Below are 17791 nucleotides of genomic sequence, written 5' to 3'. Positions count from 1 at the left end.
GCGTAAGGAGAGAGGTTAGTTAGGAAACTGGTCGATAATTTAACAGAAGAATTGTGATGATGTGGAGTGCTATATTATTCACCCTTAAACCTGGTGCCCACCAGAGACAACTTTAACGCCAGCCGATAAAGAAATTATGTGTTGACACTTTCAATGCAGCACTTAAATAACGTAGGAAAGTTTGCAGCTCGACATAGCTCGTGTGTATACATCTCATGCTACTTTTGACTTTCTAGCTAACAAGATTGGAACCCAAAGAAGAACATTTGCGGGATAATTCAAGGGATAAAGTCATCATGCTTTTGAGTAGGAATGGGGATAATTCGTTGTCGTCTTCGATTGATCAGAATGCAATTTGCACAAATTCGAGTATAATGTGATGCTTATTTCTGTATTTAAAATGATATGGACTTACTAAATTAAGAGTATTTTTCACATGTTGTGTTTCTTTATTTTCAACCATAGTATACATTTTTGGAAATGCTGAAATACCCAAACAAAAACAATAAGATAAGAATATATTGATAAAACATACTATACCTACCATTAATAGCAACGTAGCATAATTCAACGATTGGTCCGTCTTTAAATACAGGTTGAGATCCCTTGTTATCATAATAAATGACATATTTCCCAAGATAATTACAAGGTATAGTCTGAGTGATGTCTGGAAGACCGGTATCCGGATCCTCATAACACAGATAACCGTCAGGTGGAATAGTTGATGTGTTGGTTATAAATATTTTAAATCCATTCATCCGATAAGCAACTGTAATACGAATATAGACATACTGCGAGCAAGAAAAACTGTGAACGAAAGAGAACTAGACAAATGAACTATTTATACATCACACCGTACTGATTGCCGTAATGTTGTATAAACCAAACTTGGTATGTCATATCGTAGAAACAGGCAAGATATGCCCTTAATTTTATAATTCGTTCATATATTTTTGTATTATTCGAAACCATCATTTTATTATGTATTCTACAAGGATCACCAGTCCTTCAAATTATATTTAATACCTTAATAACTTTAATATATTCTACACATTTGTTCTGACTTTTATTCGTTTGTGAGTGAATTGTCCGAGTTTAAACGACAATGTATTGCTTTAGAAAGGTGTTAAATCCTTCTGCAGATATTCCTTGTCTAAGTTATGCAGACCACTGAACGGTAAGCAACGAAAAGTCACTCCTATACGAAGCAGTGCTAAACTAGTTCCTTGATTTCTCAACCATTAATCCCTTTTCAAATCGAGTTACGATGACTAGAACACTTATAACAGAGAGTCATATTCGAGGAAAAGACAACGTGATTATGGTTACCACAACTGAAAGATATCGTTTTCATCTGCAAAACAAATATTCCATAACGGCCTGTCAACTTAATGATAGTGATCGATATGTTTTTGAACTAATGATTTTAACTTTACCATTTCAAACATCTTAGTGGTGTAATAGCGTTTTTGTAAGAAGCAACATTCTATATAGGAAATCATGATATGTCAAGCAAGCTGTGGACCAAGCTCTGACTATCGTACATGTATTAACTGGGAGATATATACTTCATCTGCAGCACTAAAAACAAGTTAAAGTCTGAAGCGGCCTATATCTGTACTCGACTTTTTTTACTTGACTGATCTTAATTGGTCTGAAATTTACTAGATATTACTTGACTGTAATCTGAACCATACTTAACAGTCTGAAGTTGTTCTCGACCAGTACTTAACCATCGATTAGTGTATGAATGCTCAACTTAGTCTGAACCATACTCGATCTAGTCTGAAACATACTTGTCCAAGTCTTAACCAACCTAGACAAGTTTTTGTATCGATCTATTATATTTCATCAATTGAGGAACTAATTTAATTTATCTTCCTTTGTTAGAAAATTGAACAACAATCCAAAATGTATTTAAGATGTTTAATATAGCATAAACATACTTTAACCCATTTCTCTGACGTCAGTCTATTGTTCTAACAGTGGATTCTTTTTTAAGAATCCACTGACCACCATGTTAACTTCAGATAACTTATGTCATAACTTTAATCTTTTAACTTACGAAATGTAATCCTCTCAAAAACGAGTGACAGATGAAAGGTTCGAACCCGCGCGTATTTTCGTCAGTGAAGATTGTAGTCTATGCATGATACCACTAGACCACGAGCGCTTAATATTTTAATATCACTCTTAAATCGTATATTGGTCAATACATGTCAATAAACTGTATTTATGTCTTTTTGATATATAATAAAATAAATAACACCATACAATCAAGGAATTGTAAGTATTACTTATTAGAACAGTTCCTTTATAAAATAAACATCCATGAACACATTACACTTATCACTTTTAACGTACAAGGCCTTCCCCTTTTCATCATAAAAAATTTTTACTTTTGGAATTAGTATTATAATGCTATCATACCATCACTTTTTGTTTGTTTGATTATAAATGGTCCAAATATACATCAACATTTAACTGTCTCTAATGTGAATAAATTGTGATAAGCTACAACTGTAAAACTACTTCTTTGACTCTAAAACCAGAAACAAAATCGTCAACTTGTTATGAAAAATGAAATATAAATACTTTTCAGATTAAAAAAGTATTTTGGTAGAGAAAAAAAGTAAAATGAAAAAAAAAATATTCCCGGTCCTAGGTTTGAACTTGTTTCTTTCTGAGCCAACGACTAGACGATCACGGCTATGAACAGATTACATGACAAATTTTAAAATTGACATACTTATATATTGTACATTTGTAACATGAGCAATTCTGATTGGGTTTCAGAATGCGTACCACAAATATTACTAGTTTATTTACTGATTGAAGAGGGATGTCAAATGTAATAACGTTGAAATAATCTAAACATAATGAATGCGAACCAGTTTACACAATATTTATATATTATTTTTCAATGAAGACCAATCAATGTATTTATTTTGTCATCAACTGTGAGGTGGTTTTATTGTGGCATTTATACTTCATTCAGATTTTAAATAATCTTAGTCTGTTTGTAAATATATTGTAAATCCCAACAAATGAATTGTATTAATACTATTGACCTGCTCATTTGGTTGCTAAATACTATATATGAAAATATTCAAGGTTTTCAAATGTTGGTAACTATTTTTTTTAAACTTTCCAAACAAGATTACAAAAAAAATCCGTATAATAATTATATATCTTTTTGAATAAATTATGAACACTAAAATCTAATCAATATAAAAAATTTGTAATGATTAACCATTGAATGAAATAATTATTTACAAATATACAATCTGGAAATAATAAGGGTAGATAACAATCGATTTAAGTTAAATTAAACTTATATTAAGATAAATATAAAATTAATGTGAACCGTGTGGATCTAACCATTTCTAGCTATTAGAGAATAAAAAATACAAAATAGAAAATTATTTTCATGAAATTTCGTTGATTCATTGTCAGATGATGAAACAGATAGTCGTTTTACTAGAAATGGGTTAAGCTAGAGAATTGATAAGAAGTAGAAGATTCGAAAACAATAATCAACTCGCGACTAAAGTCGCTCGTTGATTATCGTTTACGAATCCACTACTTCTTATCAATTCTCTTATACGGAACTTTCTACCACTATTGAAATATCTTAAAAGGTATTTAAAACTTTTTGAATGTTTCAGATATATCTTATGGTTACTGGAAATTTCAACACTAACTTTAGCCTTGTAAAAATCTAATCAAACGGACAGAAAATCACAAATTTGATAGAACAAAAAATCTCATATAGTTGTTTTTTATAATTGTTTGAGTATATAAGAGAACGAATACTTACCTTTATTACATTTATTCATGAAACGGCTAAGGATATTGTTCATAAAACTTTGATAAATGAAGATTTGTCAAATTTAAATCATGTTAACGAAATAAATCTCTTTATTACTGAAAAATAATAACATCAGGGTTTTCGATATCACAAACTAGTAAAAACATGTACTAAATTTTATCATCCATAAAAGGACATCATTCGTAAATATAAACAACATGCAGACATCTTATACGTTCAGGTATTTAACATTAAATCTTTTCTTTACAAAGCACAGAAATGTCGACATTAATATCTAAAGCTAACCTAACCTTTAAAAAGTCTTATTAAGAAGGGATACAGTTACGATACTGTTGTCAGTTCATTAAAGATAGCATATTTTGGTATTAATATTGATTTACTCATAGGGTCGGTAATTAACACATTTATTCTAAAACCAGTTGTTGGCACAATGCGGGTTATGTTCTTCTCGATTATTTTATGAAGGTATGATACCAAACCCCTGACGGGAGGGATTGTGCTTGATTTTTATATGATGAAGACATAATCTTTCTATCAGTTTTATTGAAGTCTGGAGCTGGCATGTCAGTACTGCTAATAGAACTTTGTTAATTTATGTATCATTGTCATTTTGCTTAGTTTATTGTGTAACCTATTCTGATATCGGACTCAGACTTCTTGTTGAAGACACATTGGTGGCCTTCGATTGTTTTATTTACTCTCTGGTTGTTGTCTCTTTAACAGATTCCCAATTTCTATTCTATATTTTTAGGACATATATTTTGGCACCATGAAGCCATTTAAGTACCAGTCATCATTGGCAAATTGTCTTCTTAACCATTATTTGATCATTATTGATTTTCTAGAATATGTATTTGTTAAAAAGTTGCTTTGTATATTAATGATATCATAGTTCAAAATAAACAAAATTTAAAATTAATTATTTTCTTTTTTAATCAACAAATAATCTCAAAAGAAATTGTGACCTTTTTTCTCTTGAATTTTGTTTTTGAATGTCCTACATGCTAAATTTATGTTGTTAGTCGAGTTAAGTTAATACGCAGTTAACCTTTTTGTTTATAAAGCAACTTATAAAATTTAAAAAAAAAAGTGACTTCCATGTTTTGTAACACCAATAATTTAATATCATTGAACTTCCATAACAATCCCTTTTAAAAAAAAAGAAATTATGTTACAAAACTTCAGTTAAAATTGATGTTGATTTTTTAAGTTTTGCTAAAAATTAAAGACATGTCATACACGAAGCAAATTAATAAGGTTTAATTACGTCAGTACAGATGATGTGTTTTACAGGTAAACATCAAATCCTTTTTTTCACTCGTGTCTTATCTTTCTAGTCAATTCAAAAGGCCTTGTGATTTGAGCTTTACAGTATGCTGTTTATAATCTATTACTCTCTGACCAGGTTGGCTATTTCAATGAGTCCCAATCACGAGTAATTGCTTTATAGTTTAGACTGATCAGAATAAAAATTTAAATGATTTTTTAATATATAAATCCCTTTTAGATATACATTTAGACGTACTTAACATATAATTATTTCTGTGACTACATCTTACGATCCTATACGACCCAGCAGCAGAAAACAGCTGACGGCCACCCATGGGTCTTCAACACAGCGAGAAAATCACGCACCCGGAGGCGGGATTCTGCTGGTCCCTAAACAAAATGGGTACTAGTTCAAGGAAAATGGACGTCACACTAAACTCCAGAACATATAAATGAACTATGTAAAACAGTAAAAACATACAAGACTTACAAAGGTCAGAGGCTTCTGACTTGGGACGGGCACAAACATGCGGCGGGGTTAAACATGTTTGTGAGATGTCAATCATCCCCTATACCTTTAGTCAATGTAGAATAAAGAAACACAAAGTAACACGCACAGTAAAATTCAGTTCAGAAAAAGTCCGAGTCCGATGTCAGAAAAAGTTACTTGAGAACCAATGATATATTAATTAACAAGGGACTACTAGTAGTAAATGACATGCCAGCTCCAGGCATCAATTAAAATTAATTGAAAGATTATGTTTTCATCATATAAAAATCAAGCACAATCCCTCCCGTTAGGTTGTTTTAAAATGCATTTAAAATAAATGTGCTTATTTCCGATGCAAAAACCCTATGAATAAATCAATACTAATACCAAAATAAGCCATATTTAATGAACTGACAACAGTATCATAATAATATCACTTCTGAATAAGTCTGTTTAAAGGTTTGGTTTACACCATACGATAGCGACAAGAGCACATGACCATCTGGAAATGGATAATTTACAATAGGAAATGAAAAATCATTTCTTTTATACTTCATTTTGGTATTACGTTTCTCGTTAAATATATAGATATCAACACCCAGAAAAGGGCCTTGCTCATTGTTGGTATTAGTTTTATTGAAAGTAAGTTTATGAGATATATCTAGTATCGTCATTATTGAGAGCCAATGTATCATTCAAATATCTAAAAGAGTTGTTTTCTTCAAATTTTAGTATCATTTTTGTATCATAACAATTAAGAAACAGGTCCGCAAAAAGTGGTTCACAATTAGTGCCCATTACAAGTCTATTGTATGTAACCATGAAACATAATGTGTTTTGAGGTTTATAATTAAGGTGAATTAACCATGTCCACTTTGTTAAAAAAAAATACATGACACAAGAATGCACCTTAATAAGGTTTTAGTACCATCAGTAGAAATGTGTTTTTAGTCTTATTTTATATCAATACTCAGACCTAAAAACTAGATAATTTGAACAATGTGATAGTAATGGAAGGATGTTGAAATTTGTAAATATATCTTTAATTCATTGAGGCTGGTGTCATGTCAGTTAAAACGATTGTTATGTAAACAGTTAAAATTAAAATAAAGTAGAAGTTATTTGATAAATATAAAAAAAAGATGTAGTATGATTACCAATGAGACAATTCTCCACAAGAGACCACATAAATTAACTATAGGCAACCGTACGGCCTTCAACAATGACCAAAGCCTATACCGCTTAGTCAACTATAAAATTATAAAATCGGTTCAGACTTATCGAGTATTTTGTAAACCTTTGGTCGAGTATTGTTCAGACTGAAAAATAAAAAAACAAAAACCCCAAAAAAAAAAATCGGTCGAGTAAAGGTCGTGAATGGGTTAAGACTGTTTCAGGCTGGTCGAGTAATAATTCAGATGTTTTTCAATGGCAAAGGTAAGGTTCAAGTACAAATCACCACAGTCGAGTATTGTTAAGATAGGGGTCGAGTTATATCAGGTAAAATACAGACCAGTTCAGCCGGGTCAAGTAAAACTCAGTACAGTCGAGAACAGATATTTGCCATTTCAGACTTTTACTGGTTTGTAGTGCAGGTGCTGATTGAAAATTGTTTCATAGAAATAGAAAGTTGACATTTCTGAAATCAGTTCTTATTTCGTAAAGTGTCAATTTCAGCCGAACTTTTGAATATCAAGATGTAAGTCCAGAAATGAGGCCGACTTTACTTTATGGTAAAGTGTGTCTTTTATTGCAAGCTCAATAAGAAAGATACATTCAAAATAGCCACACAAAAAAGAAAGAAAAAAAAAATAGTGAGAGAGCATCATCTTTTATTAAAAATAGAAAGTTCACAATTCTGAAATAATGTCAGAACGTATTGTTCTCAGCCGTATTTTATTTTGAATTTCTAGATATGAGTCCAGAAATGATGCAGACGTTCCTTTTTGTTGTATTCTTTATTTCATGGTCAATGAGACAGATACATCCAATATAGCCTCCAAAAAAAAAACATTTAGTGGGAAGACATTATCTTTATAGTGGAAAATGAAGTTAAAGGAAAATGCTAGCTTTTCGCGTCCTAATAAAAAGGGTATAAAAGATAATAAAATACAAGACTTTTTGTGTAAATACAACTCCAAATAAGAAGACCAAACCGTATCGATGTCACAGTTTATAAAGGCAAGATCAAAGTACATAGCCTACATGTATAAAATAATTACTATATGTATTCTAATGATATGAAATGATGTCGTCCGCCAGCAATATGTGTCAAAAGTTTGTTGTTGCGCTTCAAAAAAGATGAAACACAGCAACTTAATGTGCATAAAAAAATGTATCCAATTTCAATTCAAAACAACTAAACCATTTCAGATCTGATTCTGTTCATAATCGAAGAAACGTATACAACCACACACATGAGTGATTTGATCAAAAGCAATAAGCATACCAAGACAAAATACAATACTGAATTAAAACATGCAAGACGGCTATTTATGATATATTCCTAATTACTTCAAAAGAGGGACGAAAGATACCAAAGGGACAGTCAAACTCATAAATCTAAAACAAACTGACAACGCCATGGCTAAAAATGAAAAAGACAAACAGAAAAACAATAGCACACACGACACAACATAGAAAACTAAAGAATAAACAACACGAACCCCACCAAAAACTAGGGATGATCTCAGGTGCTCTGGAAGGATAAGCAGATCCTGCTCCACATGTGGCACCCGTCGTGTTGCTTATGTGATTACAAATCCGGTAAATAGTCTAATTCGGTAGGTCACATTCATGAAAGGGAAGGGGATTGTAGTTACGACGTAAGGAACATATCCGATATCATTTGTGAAACGGTTATTCCATAACGGTCAACCAACTCGTGATGGCGTCAACTAAAACTCTAGCCGCAGAGTATAATATAACTGCCGTTTGCAGATAGTCCATGGTAAACTATAATTTTGTTGTTCGTGTACTGCAAAATGAACGAAACCGTAAAGTGTTTAGTTATGCATACATCACCCGCTATGCACGGTAAAAATGCCTAAATGGGGAATAGGACATAGTGGGTAAATTTGTACATCAGACGACTATTATGGTATCTAAAAATAAGATCGCACCTGATTTGAGACCTTTACATATCTTATCGGTCAACCAATTTGGGATGGACAGGGTAAAACTTATATATAAGTGTCCTGTAGGGATATGTTTATGTAAATACAAATATTTCAATATTAAAATATAAGTATTTTGATATACTTAAACAATTAGTTTCGTATTTGTAGGAACATATTAGGATGAATAAAGGGGAAACTGAGTTAAAGTGATTGATTTGGTTATTGACAAACATTAAAGAAAAACCAACAAAAGACAATAATTGAGATAAGATATATACAATGTTCATGTCAGCTGCTCAGTTCAGAAAAATAAATAAATTAAAAAAAAAAAAAAAAAAAAAACTCAGTTCAAAAATCCACAATGCATCATGATGCATTCTTCAAAAAGAAATGATTACAATGACAATAACATACTTACAGCGTTCCCTGTAGTATATTTGTATTTCTGTGACATATGCAATTTCGAACGAAAACTTAAACATCCACCAAGCTTCAGACACATTGGTACGAGATACAGCTGTGTGGGAACATTTATCAGGTCCCCATTCATTTGATACTGGAGGATATATAGCATGTTCAGCTTCACTTGCATGGTACTTTGAACTTTGTGTAGCCTGTCCGAATGGTGTTAGGTTTTCTGTTGTCAAAAAGTAAAGCAAACATAATACGCACTAATGATCAAACTTTAATGCAACAATAATGGGTTCAATTGAACAAGTAAACAGGATAGAATAAACATAAAAAAACAATTTCTATTTACCTTTGAATTTTTAAAGTGTTATTTTGTTGACGTAGATAGATATAAGCAGATGTGTTATAAGTGCCAATGAGACAACTCTCCATTCTAGTCACAAAAAGTAAACCATTATAGATCACAGTACGGCTTCAACACTGAGCCTGGGCTCACATCGAAATGCAAGCTATAAAGGACCCAAAATTGACTTGTGTAAAGAATTCATACAGGAAAACCAGCAATCTAATCTATATAAAAACGAGAAACGAGAAACACTTATGAATCACCATAATGATTATCACATCAACAAACAAAAACCACTGAACAACAGGTTCCTGAAAATCCCTTTAGACCCTGCATCTTATTTATTAAATTTTGCTCATTTAAATGAGATAATGACTATGACAACTCAAGCTGTAATATATTTATGTCACAAGAGCCTTCGATGAACATGCTCGATGCTATATGTACTATATCCTCTTACAACAAAAATGGGTGTGTATATTATCATTTCCTGAACATAAGTTCCTCCATAATGTGTTTTCATTCAGAAATTACTGTACCACACATTTGTTTGAAATATCATGTACATTAGAAAAGAGTCTACAGATTCATTCGATACAGTAACATTGGTACAATTATACAATTGCAAGTAATGTAAGTATTCGATGTGAATGTATAATGCATGACACATTTTCAAAAATTCCAGGAATAATCATAATGATGTCATTTAAGTATTTATAAATGCGAGGTAAAGTGACAAAAACTCATGATCCGCCCGTAGAACCAACTTTCATTATGCAAACGAAGTCTAAAAAGTCCACCTGTTCAAATTTGTAACAAATCTTATAACATGTATAGGAAATTCAGGAAAATCTTTGATACTAGTATTCAATCACGCCATTTATCTACATGAGTCTAGAAAACAATGTTTTTCGTCGTCTTGAAAATATAAGTCTACATTCTCATGAACCCAGACGAAACATATCTGACGCATGAGGTAATGAACACCATGTGATATAGTTTAAGAAATAATCAGCACAAGTACCTGTATCAATAGAGAAACCGCTCAAGATTTGTTTAGTTACTTTCAATAAGCTATGATAATTGTAAACAAACAATATAAGTCAGGTGTAATAGAAACGTGTACTAGCTACAGATTACAAACACGACGAAAACAAAAACAAAACCTGATGGAATCGTATTAAATTGAAAGCAAGCAATGTGGAATGCATCGACATGAAAAGTATTTTCTTCTAATGATTCCTTCCCAACCATGCGATTCTTGTTCAGCATCGTTTCAGTTGTGCCTTCTTGTATACAATACTGGATCATTTAATGCACAAGGAGCATCGCTTTTAATGCAGAATGTACGATTACACATCATTCGATAAATTGACTAAATAACGTGTTAAATATTATTTGTTAATTTGTTAATTTGTTACATATTTTCATATCGATATATATATAAATGTGAATAAGTGAAAACATACTAGCATATCCCCTGTCTTTCTGTGATCATTTTTATCAATATTGAATTGATTTTCAACTTTCTTAGTTAAAAGAAAACTGACTTTATAATGTTATTCAAATATCTGATCTGTACACTTCTATGGTTTGATACAAGATAATATAAGTTTTATATGCAAAAAAGTCGATAACAAGTGAAAGAATATCCTCTAAAATAAACGTTTGAAATCTTACGAAGTGATAAATCATTTTTTTTAACTTGTGGAAGTGTAAGTCATGAAGTGTAATTTGACAATTATCATAAACAATGTATTACAATCCTGTTAACACAGTTTGGATTTAATAAAACAGAACTTACTTTGAGCTGTAACTATCAGCAATGCAGTTGCGTGAAAAAGTAGCACAAACATATTTGATGTTAAACGTCCGATATGTTCAGTCGGACTTAATGGTATGCTAAAATAACATATATAACGTATAATTAAAACTGTAGCATCAACTTGTTTCCTGAAGTGAATTTATGTACCACTTTGAATACAATATAAAATCATGTAAATAAAAGAGTCATCGTTGTGCGCAGCATGATATAACTGCAAAATTTATTATCAGGCTAGGCTGAACATATCACCTAAATTCAAAGCGACTACGACTCATAGTGAGAGAAAGACTTCCAAAACACAAAACTTTGATCTTTTTTTCTACGATTATAATAGTTTGCCATACTTATAGCAAAGACGGAAAGGCCCTTATCAAATGGCAAAATCAAAAGCTAAACATACATAATGTGGCGGGGCTAAACAAGTTTGAAGACGCCAACACTTACTTTAACCTTGGACCGTGCTGTACATTTAAAAATACAACATAAGAAAAAACAATAAAGACCAGATGAAAAAGGCTCAACTCATCAGATGGATACAATTAGAAATACATCTAACAAAAACAGAGTGGACGTAGCAGTATACTTATACATCCCCACAACAAAAATACACTAAGTACAGATCTGCGAGTAGTCGCAGTTACTGACAGCTAGTTCAAAGCAAATAGTAACTAACAGAAAAGAATCAGGCATCTAGGACTAAAATATCAATCAGTAAACATTACACATCACGTGGATTAAGTATAAGTATTGACATATTGTAGAGTTATGAGTGTGCATATGTATATAAAAATAATATTTAGCTTGATTTTAATTTACTAATAACAAAATCAATATTGTTACCAATAAAAACAATATTCAAAGATCTAATTACATTGTTGAGTCGATGACCGTTTAGAATAAGTTTATCTAAAGAATCGATAAAGTTACCATGATCGTTTCTCACTTTCCGGGGTCGGTAAACAACATCTCTGTAAAAAAAGGATGTGTTATCCCGTTCGAAATAAGTTTTTTAAAGATACAACCAAGCTTCAAAACCAATCTTTATATCTATGGAAAAATCTACTTTAGGCACGGACATTCCTGTCAGGAGCACTAGTATAACTGGTAGCTGATACAAACAGGGAAACCGCAGACCTGTTTAATACATAGCTTGTGCACGTTTGATCCTTTGTTGTTCTGTGTTCCTCTCCGAGAGCATGCATTTTTGTTGGCCTTATTATCTTTTTCATCTTCGGTACTTGGTGTGAGATCGATTACATGATAATACCTGGACTCTGTAGAGTGTTTTGTTCTAATCTCTTGGTCAATGTCTGAATTGAATTCAAAATGAACTTCGTTCCCGGAAAAAAGATTGTCAGATTTATTAGTCGCTTCTTCTTTTAACTCACACTATATAGTTTATATTTTAATGGTCACAAAAAAAGACCTAAAGTGGATTCAGCAACCTCTTTGGTTGTGTGTTCGTACATCAGATTCTTTACGAAAATACCAAAGCGAAAGAAATTAAAAAAAAGCCGTAACTAGGACACTATGGTGCAATGATTCGAATAACTTTAAATACCGACTAACTGCCCGTGCATGGAATTCTACCAGTATTCATTTAGATATTTAATCAAACATTTATTTATAATACCATAATTACGTGTACATTAAAAGGCAACAATTTGTTTCGATATTTGTACAACTTTGGTAAATATAAGTATCATGATGTTAAACAGCATGGGTGATTGGAAAACAAGGTTGAGGCTAATCGAGAGAGAGAGAGAGAGTTGTGATTTACTTGCTTTAACTTGTTTAAGTGTTCAATCAACATGTAGTATAACATGTCATTTTTAGAAGCATGTACATTCGCAACTAGACAAATACTTTTTCAAACGTATATCAGACCGATTTAATTTAATACGCACTTAACAGTCAAGTATTTAATGATTGATAAACGCACCTTTTCCTCATTTACATTAAAACACATGCTTACAGTTTGTTCGAGACGAGGAAGGAAAGTATAAGGAAATTCAAATTCAACTAACGGCTCAATTTATAACATAAATACTATAATAAAATAAAAGACATTACAATTATTTTAGTTGTCCTCAAAATAAAAAGGTTCAGTAAACCCCTTTTTGGTCCCCAAATATAGCAGTTTTTCAAAATTGTGAAAATGTAATTTTTTAGCTATTCACTGGAAAGTAGAATGCTTCTGCTACATAAATATGGGCTGTTTTCGACAATACAATACACATATATCGGGTACTAGCATCATTAAGTCATGCTAAATTACTGAAATCTTCACAATTTTAGCATTTTAGTTAAATTTAGACGGTTTCATTTTTAAATTAAAGTGGCCGCATTCGTGTTCATTCATGATATTGCAAAGTTGGTTGTATTTGAAATTAATACATTACATATATAAAGGTTGAGGATGAACACGGATGCGGCCTCTTTCATTTTTGACAGAAACCATCTTTAAAGTGACGTTTTTGTTTGCATATTTGATAGAAATTATTATATATGACTTGAATCGGAGCGTTTTTAAGGACTAAATCAGTTAAAACCTTTTACGTTAACTAATAAAATCAATTGAAATAGACACTTAAGTGTTTAAAAAGAGTCCAAAATCTTTCGCTAGATGAACCTGAAATTTGAGACCAAAATCGGCCCTTACCGGACCTACTCCTTTGTTAAATTTCTCGTACAATATGACACACAGTAGACACATAAGGCATCACATAGCACGTTAGATAAACCATTGACGAGCTTTTTTACTCCAAAGAAGAAAGCCACATTACGGAGTATATTTAAGTAAATTTTTGTCAAAACATAATGGAAAAGATCACTTTATCTATGACTATTGCAATTTTTAAGAAACCAACTGTACTATGATGATGATGATAATAGTTAGGGTCAGCAGCACTACATATATCTATTTTAGGGAGATTTTGATTATCATTTACTCCCGACTATAGATAAATTTTCCTCATTAAATCTGTTTTTCAATACTATTTGAAAACATATCAAAAATAAATTTAGAATTGATTTACATTTGTCATTTCAGGGCATTTTGTAGCTGACTTTGCAGGAAGGATTTTGATCATTGTTGAAAGACGTTCGTATATACAGTGACCTTAACAGATCTGTAGTTGTTAATGTTTGTGTCATTGAGTCTCTATGGAGAGTGGTCTCGTTGTCAATCATACCACATCGTCTTATTTTCATATTTAGCTTTTTCATTTTTGTACATTAAACTTAGATGATCGGTTCTGAACCTACATCATGTACATATATGCAAAGAAAAACCTAAACGAAGAAATAATAAATAGAAGAAAACTTAAATTCAATTCGTTTCTTTATATGTCTTACAATTGGCCTTCAAATGTAAATTACCACGATGTTTTAATCCTTCTCAAATCTACATAAAAGTTTTATGGACAATTTAAAAGAGATTTTCCTATTTTATACCGTATCTACCGTACCACAAATCGGACAGTCATTCAAGAAAAATAGATACATGCACTTCGTATAGATGACATTGACTATAACAATTGAATATTATGATACATGTATAATGAACTGATATTTGTATTATGCATGATCATTATTCAATGCACCCATGTATTCATGTTTATTGCTACCAGTTTTTATGTGAAACTTTTATCAGATATTTAACCTTATTATTTGTATTGTCAAATGAACGAACAAAATCTGTTTAATATATGACAATCATGATAACATAATATGTTTTGATTAATCTTAACAATTATATGTTTGAATTGGTTTCCATATTTGTACAACCTAATCTAGTTAGAATTTTACACTGTACATGTATAAACACATAAAAATAGAACTATTATAGCAGTTTTAAAAGTGCAAATGAAATCTCCTGTCATAATGAGGTTTCCCCACATTTTTCAAAAGGCGAGTGTTGTTAATGTTATTTAAAGATTGAAGATCGGTAGAATTATTGCCATCTAAGCTGCAGAACATAAAACAATATAGTTAACTACGAACCCTCCTCCTTCAAAAATGAATCCGTTTTCTTGTCAAATAAGCTGTTGCTGTATATTCGAAATAAAAATCACATTGACTTCACACTTTCAAATGTATCTTGTTTCGTATCTTTAAAATAAAATGGTGCATTCCCTAGATCTTCAGCTTAACAATGAACAATAAAAATATCGCTCTACTTGATTGTACAATTAGAAATACTTATATTTCAAGTGCTTTAGGGACGACATCAAAAGTTCAATGAACGATAAAAAAACTTAATTCATATAGTTTTTTCACTGACCCCCACACCCCCTCTTAACTTAATTTTGGAAAAATTGATTGACCAATAGAGATATATGTAAAATAGATTTGAGATTAACAAAACTTACAGCAATGTTGACCCCCCCCCCCCAAACTACTTGATTTAAGTTTTTTTTTATCGTACATCGATCTTTTGATGTCATCTCTTACTGTTAACGACTTGATAGCATTATAAACGTGAATGCAGAAGGAAAGTGAAACTTAGTTGCCATGAATGTGCGAGATCAAGTTTATTTATATTGGAAGTACTAAGGGAGTTTTTCATTTTAAATGAAATCAAGAGTTACAATTATCATAAATTGGGAATATAAATATTATTTATATATACTTTAATTATCGGGTTCAACCATGCATGTCCAAAATATGTTTGTTCAACCATGCAATAGTCACGATTATACTAGGGCAAAAATGCCACACATGTGTCACGCATGTGCCTAAAAACGCATGTGTCACAGGTGTGTTACATGCGTAATACACATGTTTCTTGCCACGCATGAGAATCATGTGTTGTACACATGCGTAATACACGCATGTGAATCACATGTGTCAGAAATACACCTGTGTCACGCATGTGTTGGATAACGCATGTGGCACATGCGATATTTGCATGTGTAACACATGTATAGTAAAACGCATGTGTAACACATGTGTAAATTACACAGGCAAATTTTGTTGACATGAAGTTAAATTAAATTTTTCACATGATTTTTACGATAGATTATTCACGTGAAATTCACATCATTTACCAACACCTTAAGAAGCACAACCATCCTTTTAAATATTTAGCAGTTCAACCTTTAGAAGTAGTAAATAAGCAGCCTGGTGAATCGCATTCAAAGTTTGTACAATCACGGAAAATAATTGAATTAAATTGGATTAAAAAATTACAGACAGTTTACCCTCTCGGTCTAAATGATAATATCATGGGAATTGGTAATATATCTAGAACCAATTCCGTTAACATTTTGGATATAGTTTCTAAAACTGTTCGTAAAAAACGTTCTCACGGTCGTAGAACAAATCGCAATCAAAGAAAATTTCGGGCCAATCATACCAATATTTCGGACCTAATTTCTATTTCAAAAAACAACGGCAGACATTATCTCTTAACAAAACTCTGTTCGTTACCGGTTAATAAGTTAAATAAAATTTTGGAGGATTGCAACACAATTTCATATAGCAGTCCTAAGTATGAAATTGTTCAAATTATTATGGCATATTGTTATTCTAAATTATTTCCCAAAATTGATCGCCCTGAAGATCATAAAAAACATTTTATTAAAATTAAGTATGTCAATAAAGGCTTTGATTTTGTAAATATTGCCGGTATATTTAACGACCATTCTGTTAAAGAACAAATTCCTGGATACTTTGACAATACTGAGCTACCTCTTATTTGTTATATTTACAAGAAATCTACCCGGAAATTTGTGTTTAATTATAGTAAATTGTATAAAGATGTTAATATCAGTGAAAATACACCTACTTCATGTAATTGCAGTAATTTCGAATATATCTATGGACCCATTTCCCATGTTATAACAGGAGATCTTAACATCGTTCAAGACCGAGAGTTAAAATCATTCCTCAGTAAAGGACCTAAATATCGTCCACCGTCAATTATTAATTGGAATGAGTGTCGTAATATCATCCACGACTCACTCCATACTTACTGTATGAAATGGATAAAACGGGAAAAAGCTGACAAAAAATCTTTGGACTCTTTTTTTAATTCAGTAATGAAGATAGTTGATATACGTATTCAACATTTTAAAGAACATTTTACTATTAACAATAACCTCAATAAACCTATTTCTCGTATCAAACATAAACTAAAAGAACTAGCCAAGGAATCTGTTTTTGTCCCGGCCGATAAAGCTGCTAATAATCTTATTATTGTTTGGCGTAAATTTTACATTGAGGTTCTGAAAAAGGAAATCACCAATTCACCAACATTCCAACTGACTCCATTTTCAGAAAACGAAATCTGTAACAAACATAAACTTTTAGCCACCGCTTTACAAGCAGAGCTAAATACAATGAAAGTCCCAACTATGTATTGGCTTCCGAAGCTACACAAAACCCCTTACAAATATAGATTTATTTCGTCTTCAAGCCATTGTTCAACTACTAAATTGTCTATTCTTCTTATCAGCACACTTGGTACAATTAAAAACCTGATAATAAATTGTTC

General features: G+C 31.5%; 1 protein-coding gene across 1 annotated transcript in view; it reads right to left on the bottom strand.

The window, feature by feature from the left end:
* Nucleotides 1-11973, bottom strand: part of LOC143078868 (uncharacterized) — a 48713-nt gene extending 36740 nt beyond the window's left edge. Inside the window, exons 1-3 of the mRNA XM_076254289.1 lie at nucleotides 11272-11973; nucleotides 9129-9347; nucleotides 545-769 (exon numbers count right to left, since the gene is read on the bottom strand). Of these exons, the coding sequence (XP_076110404.1) occupies nucleotides 545-769; nucleotides 9129-9347; nucleotides 11272-11323 (496 nt within the window). The 5' untranslated portion in view covers nucleotides 11324-11973. The remainder of the gene's footprint in view (nucleotides 1-544; nucleotides 770-9128; nucleotides 9348-11271) is intronic.
* Nucleotides 11974-17791: the final 5818 nt, after the last annotated feature.

The sequence above is a fragment of the Mytilus galloprovincialis genome, chromosome 1 (assembly GCF_965363235.1).
Source record: "Mytilus galloprovincialis chromosome 1, xbMytGall1.hap1.1, whole genome shotgun sequence".
NCBI lineage: Eukaryota > Metazoa > Mollusca > Bivalvia > Mytilida > Mytilidae > Mytilus > Mytilus galloprovincialis.
Note: the sequence above shows the minus strand (reverse complement) of the source record. Positions and strands in the feature narration are given on the sequence as shown.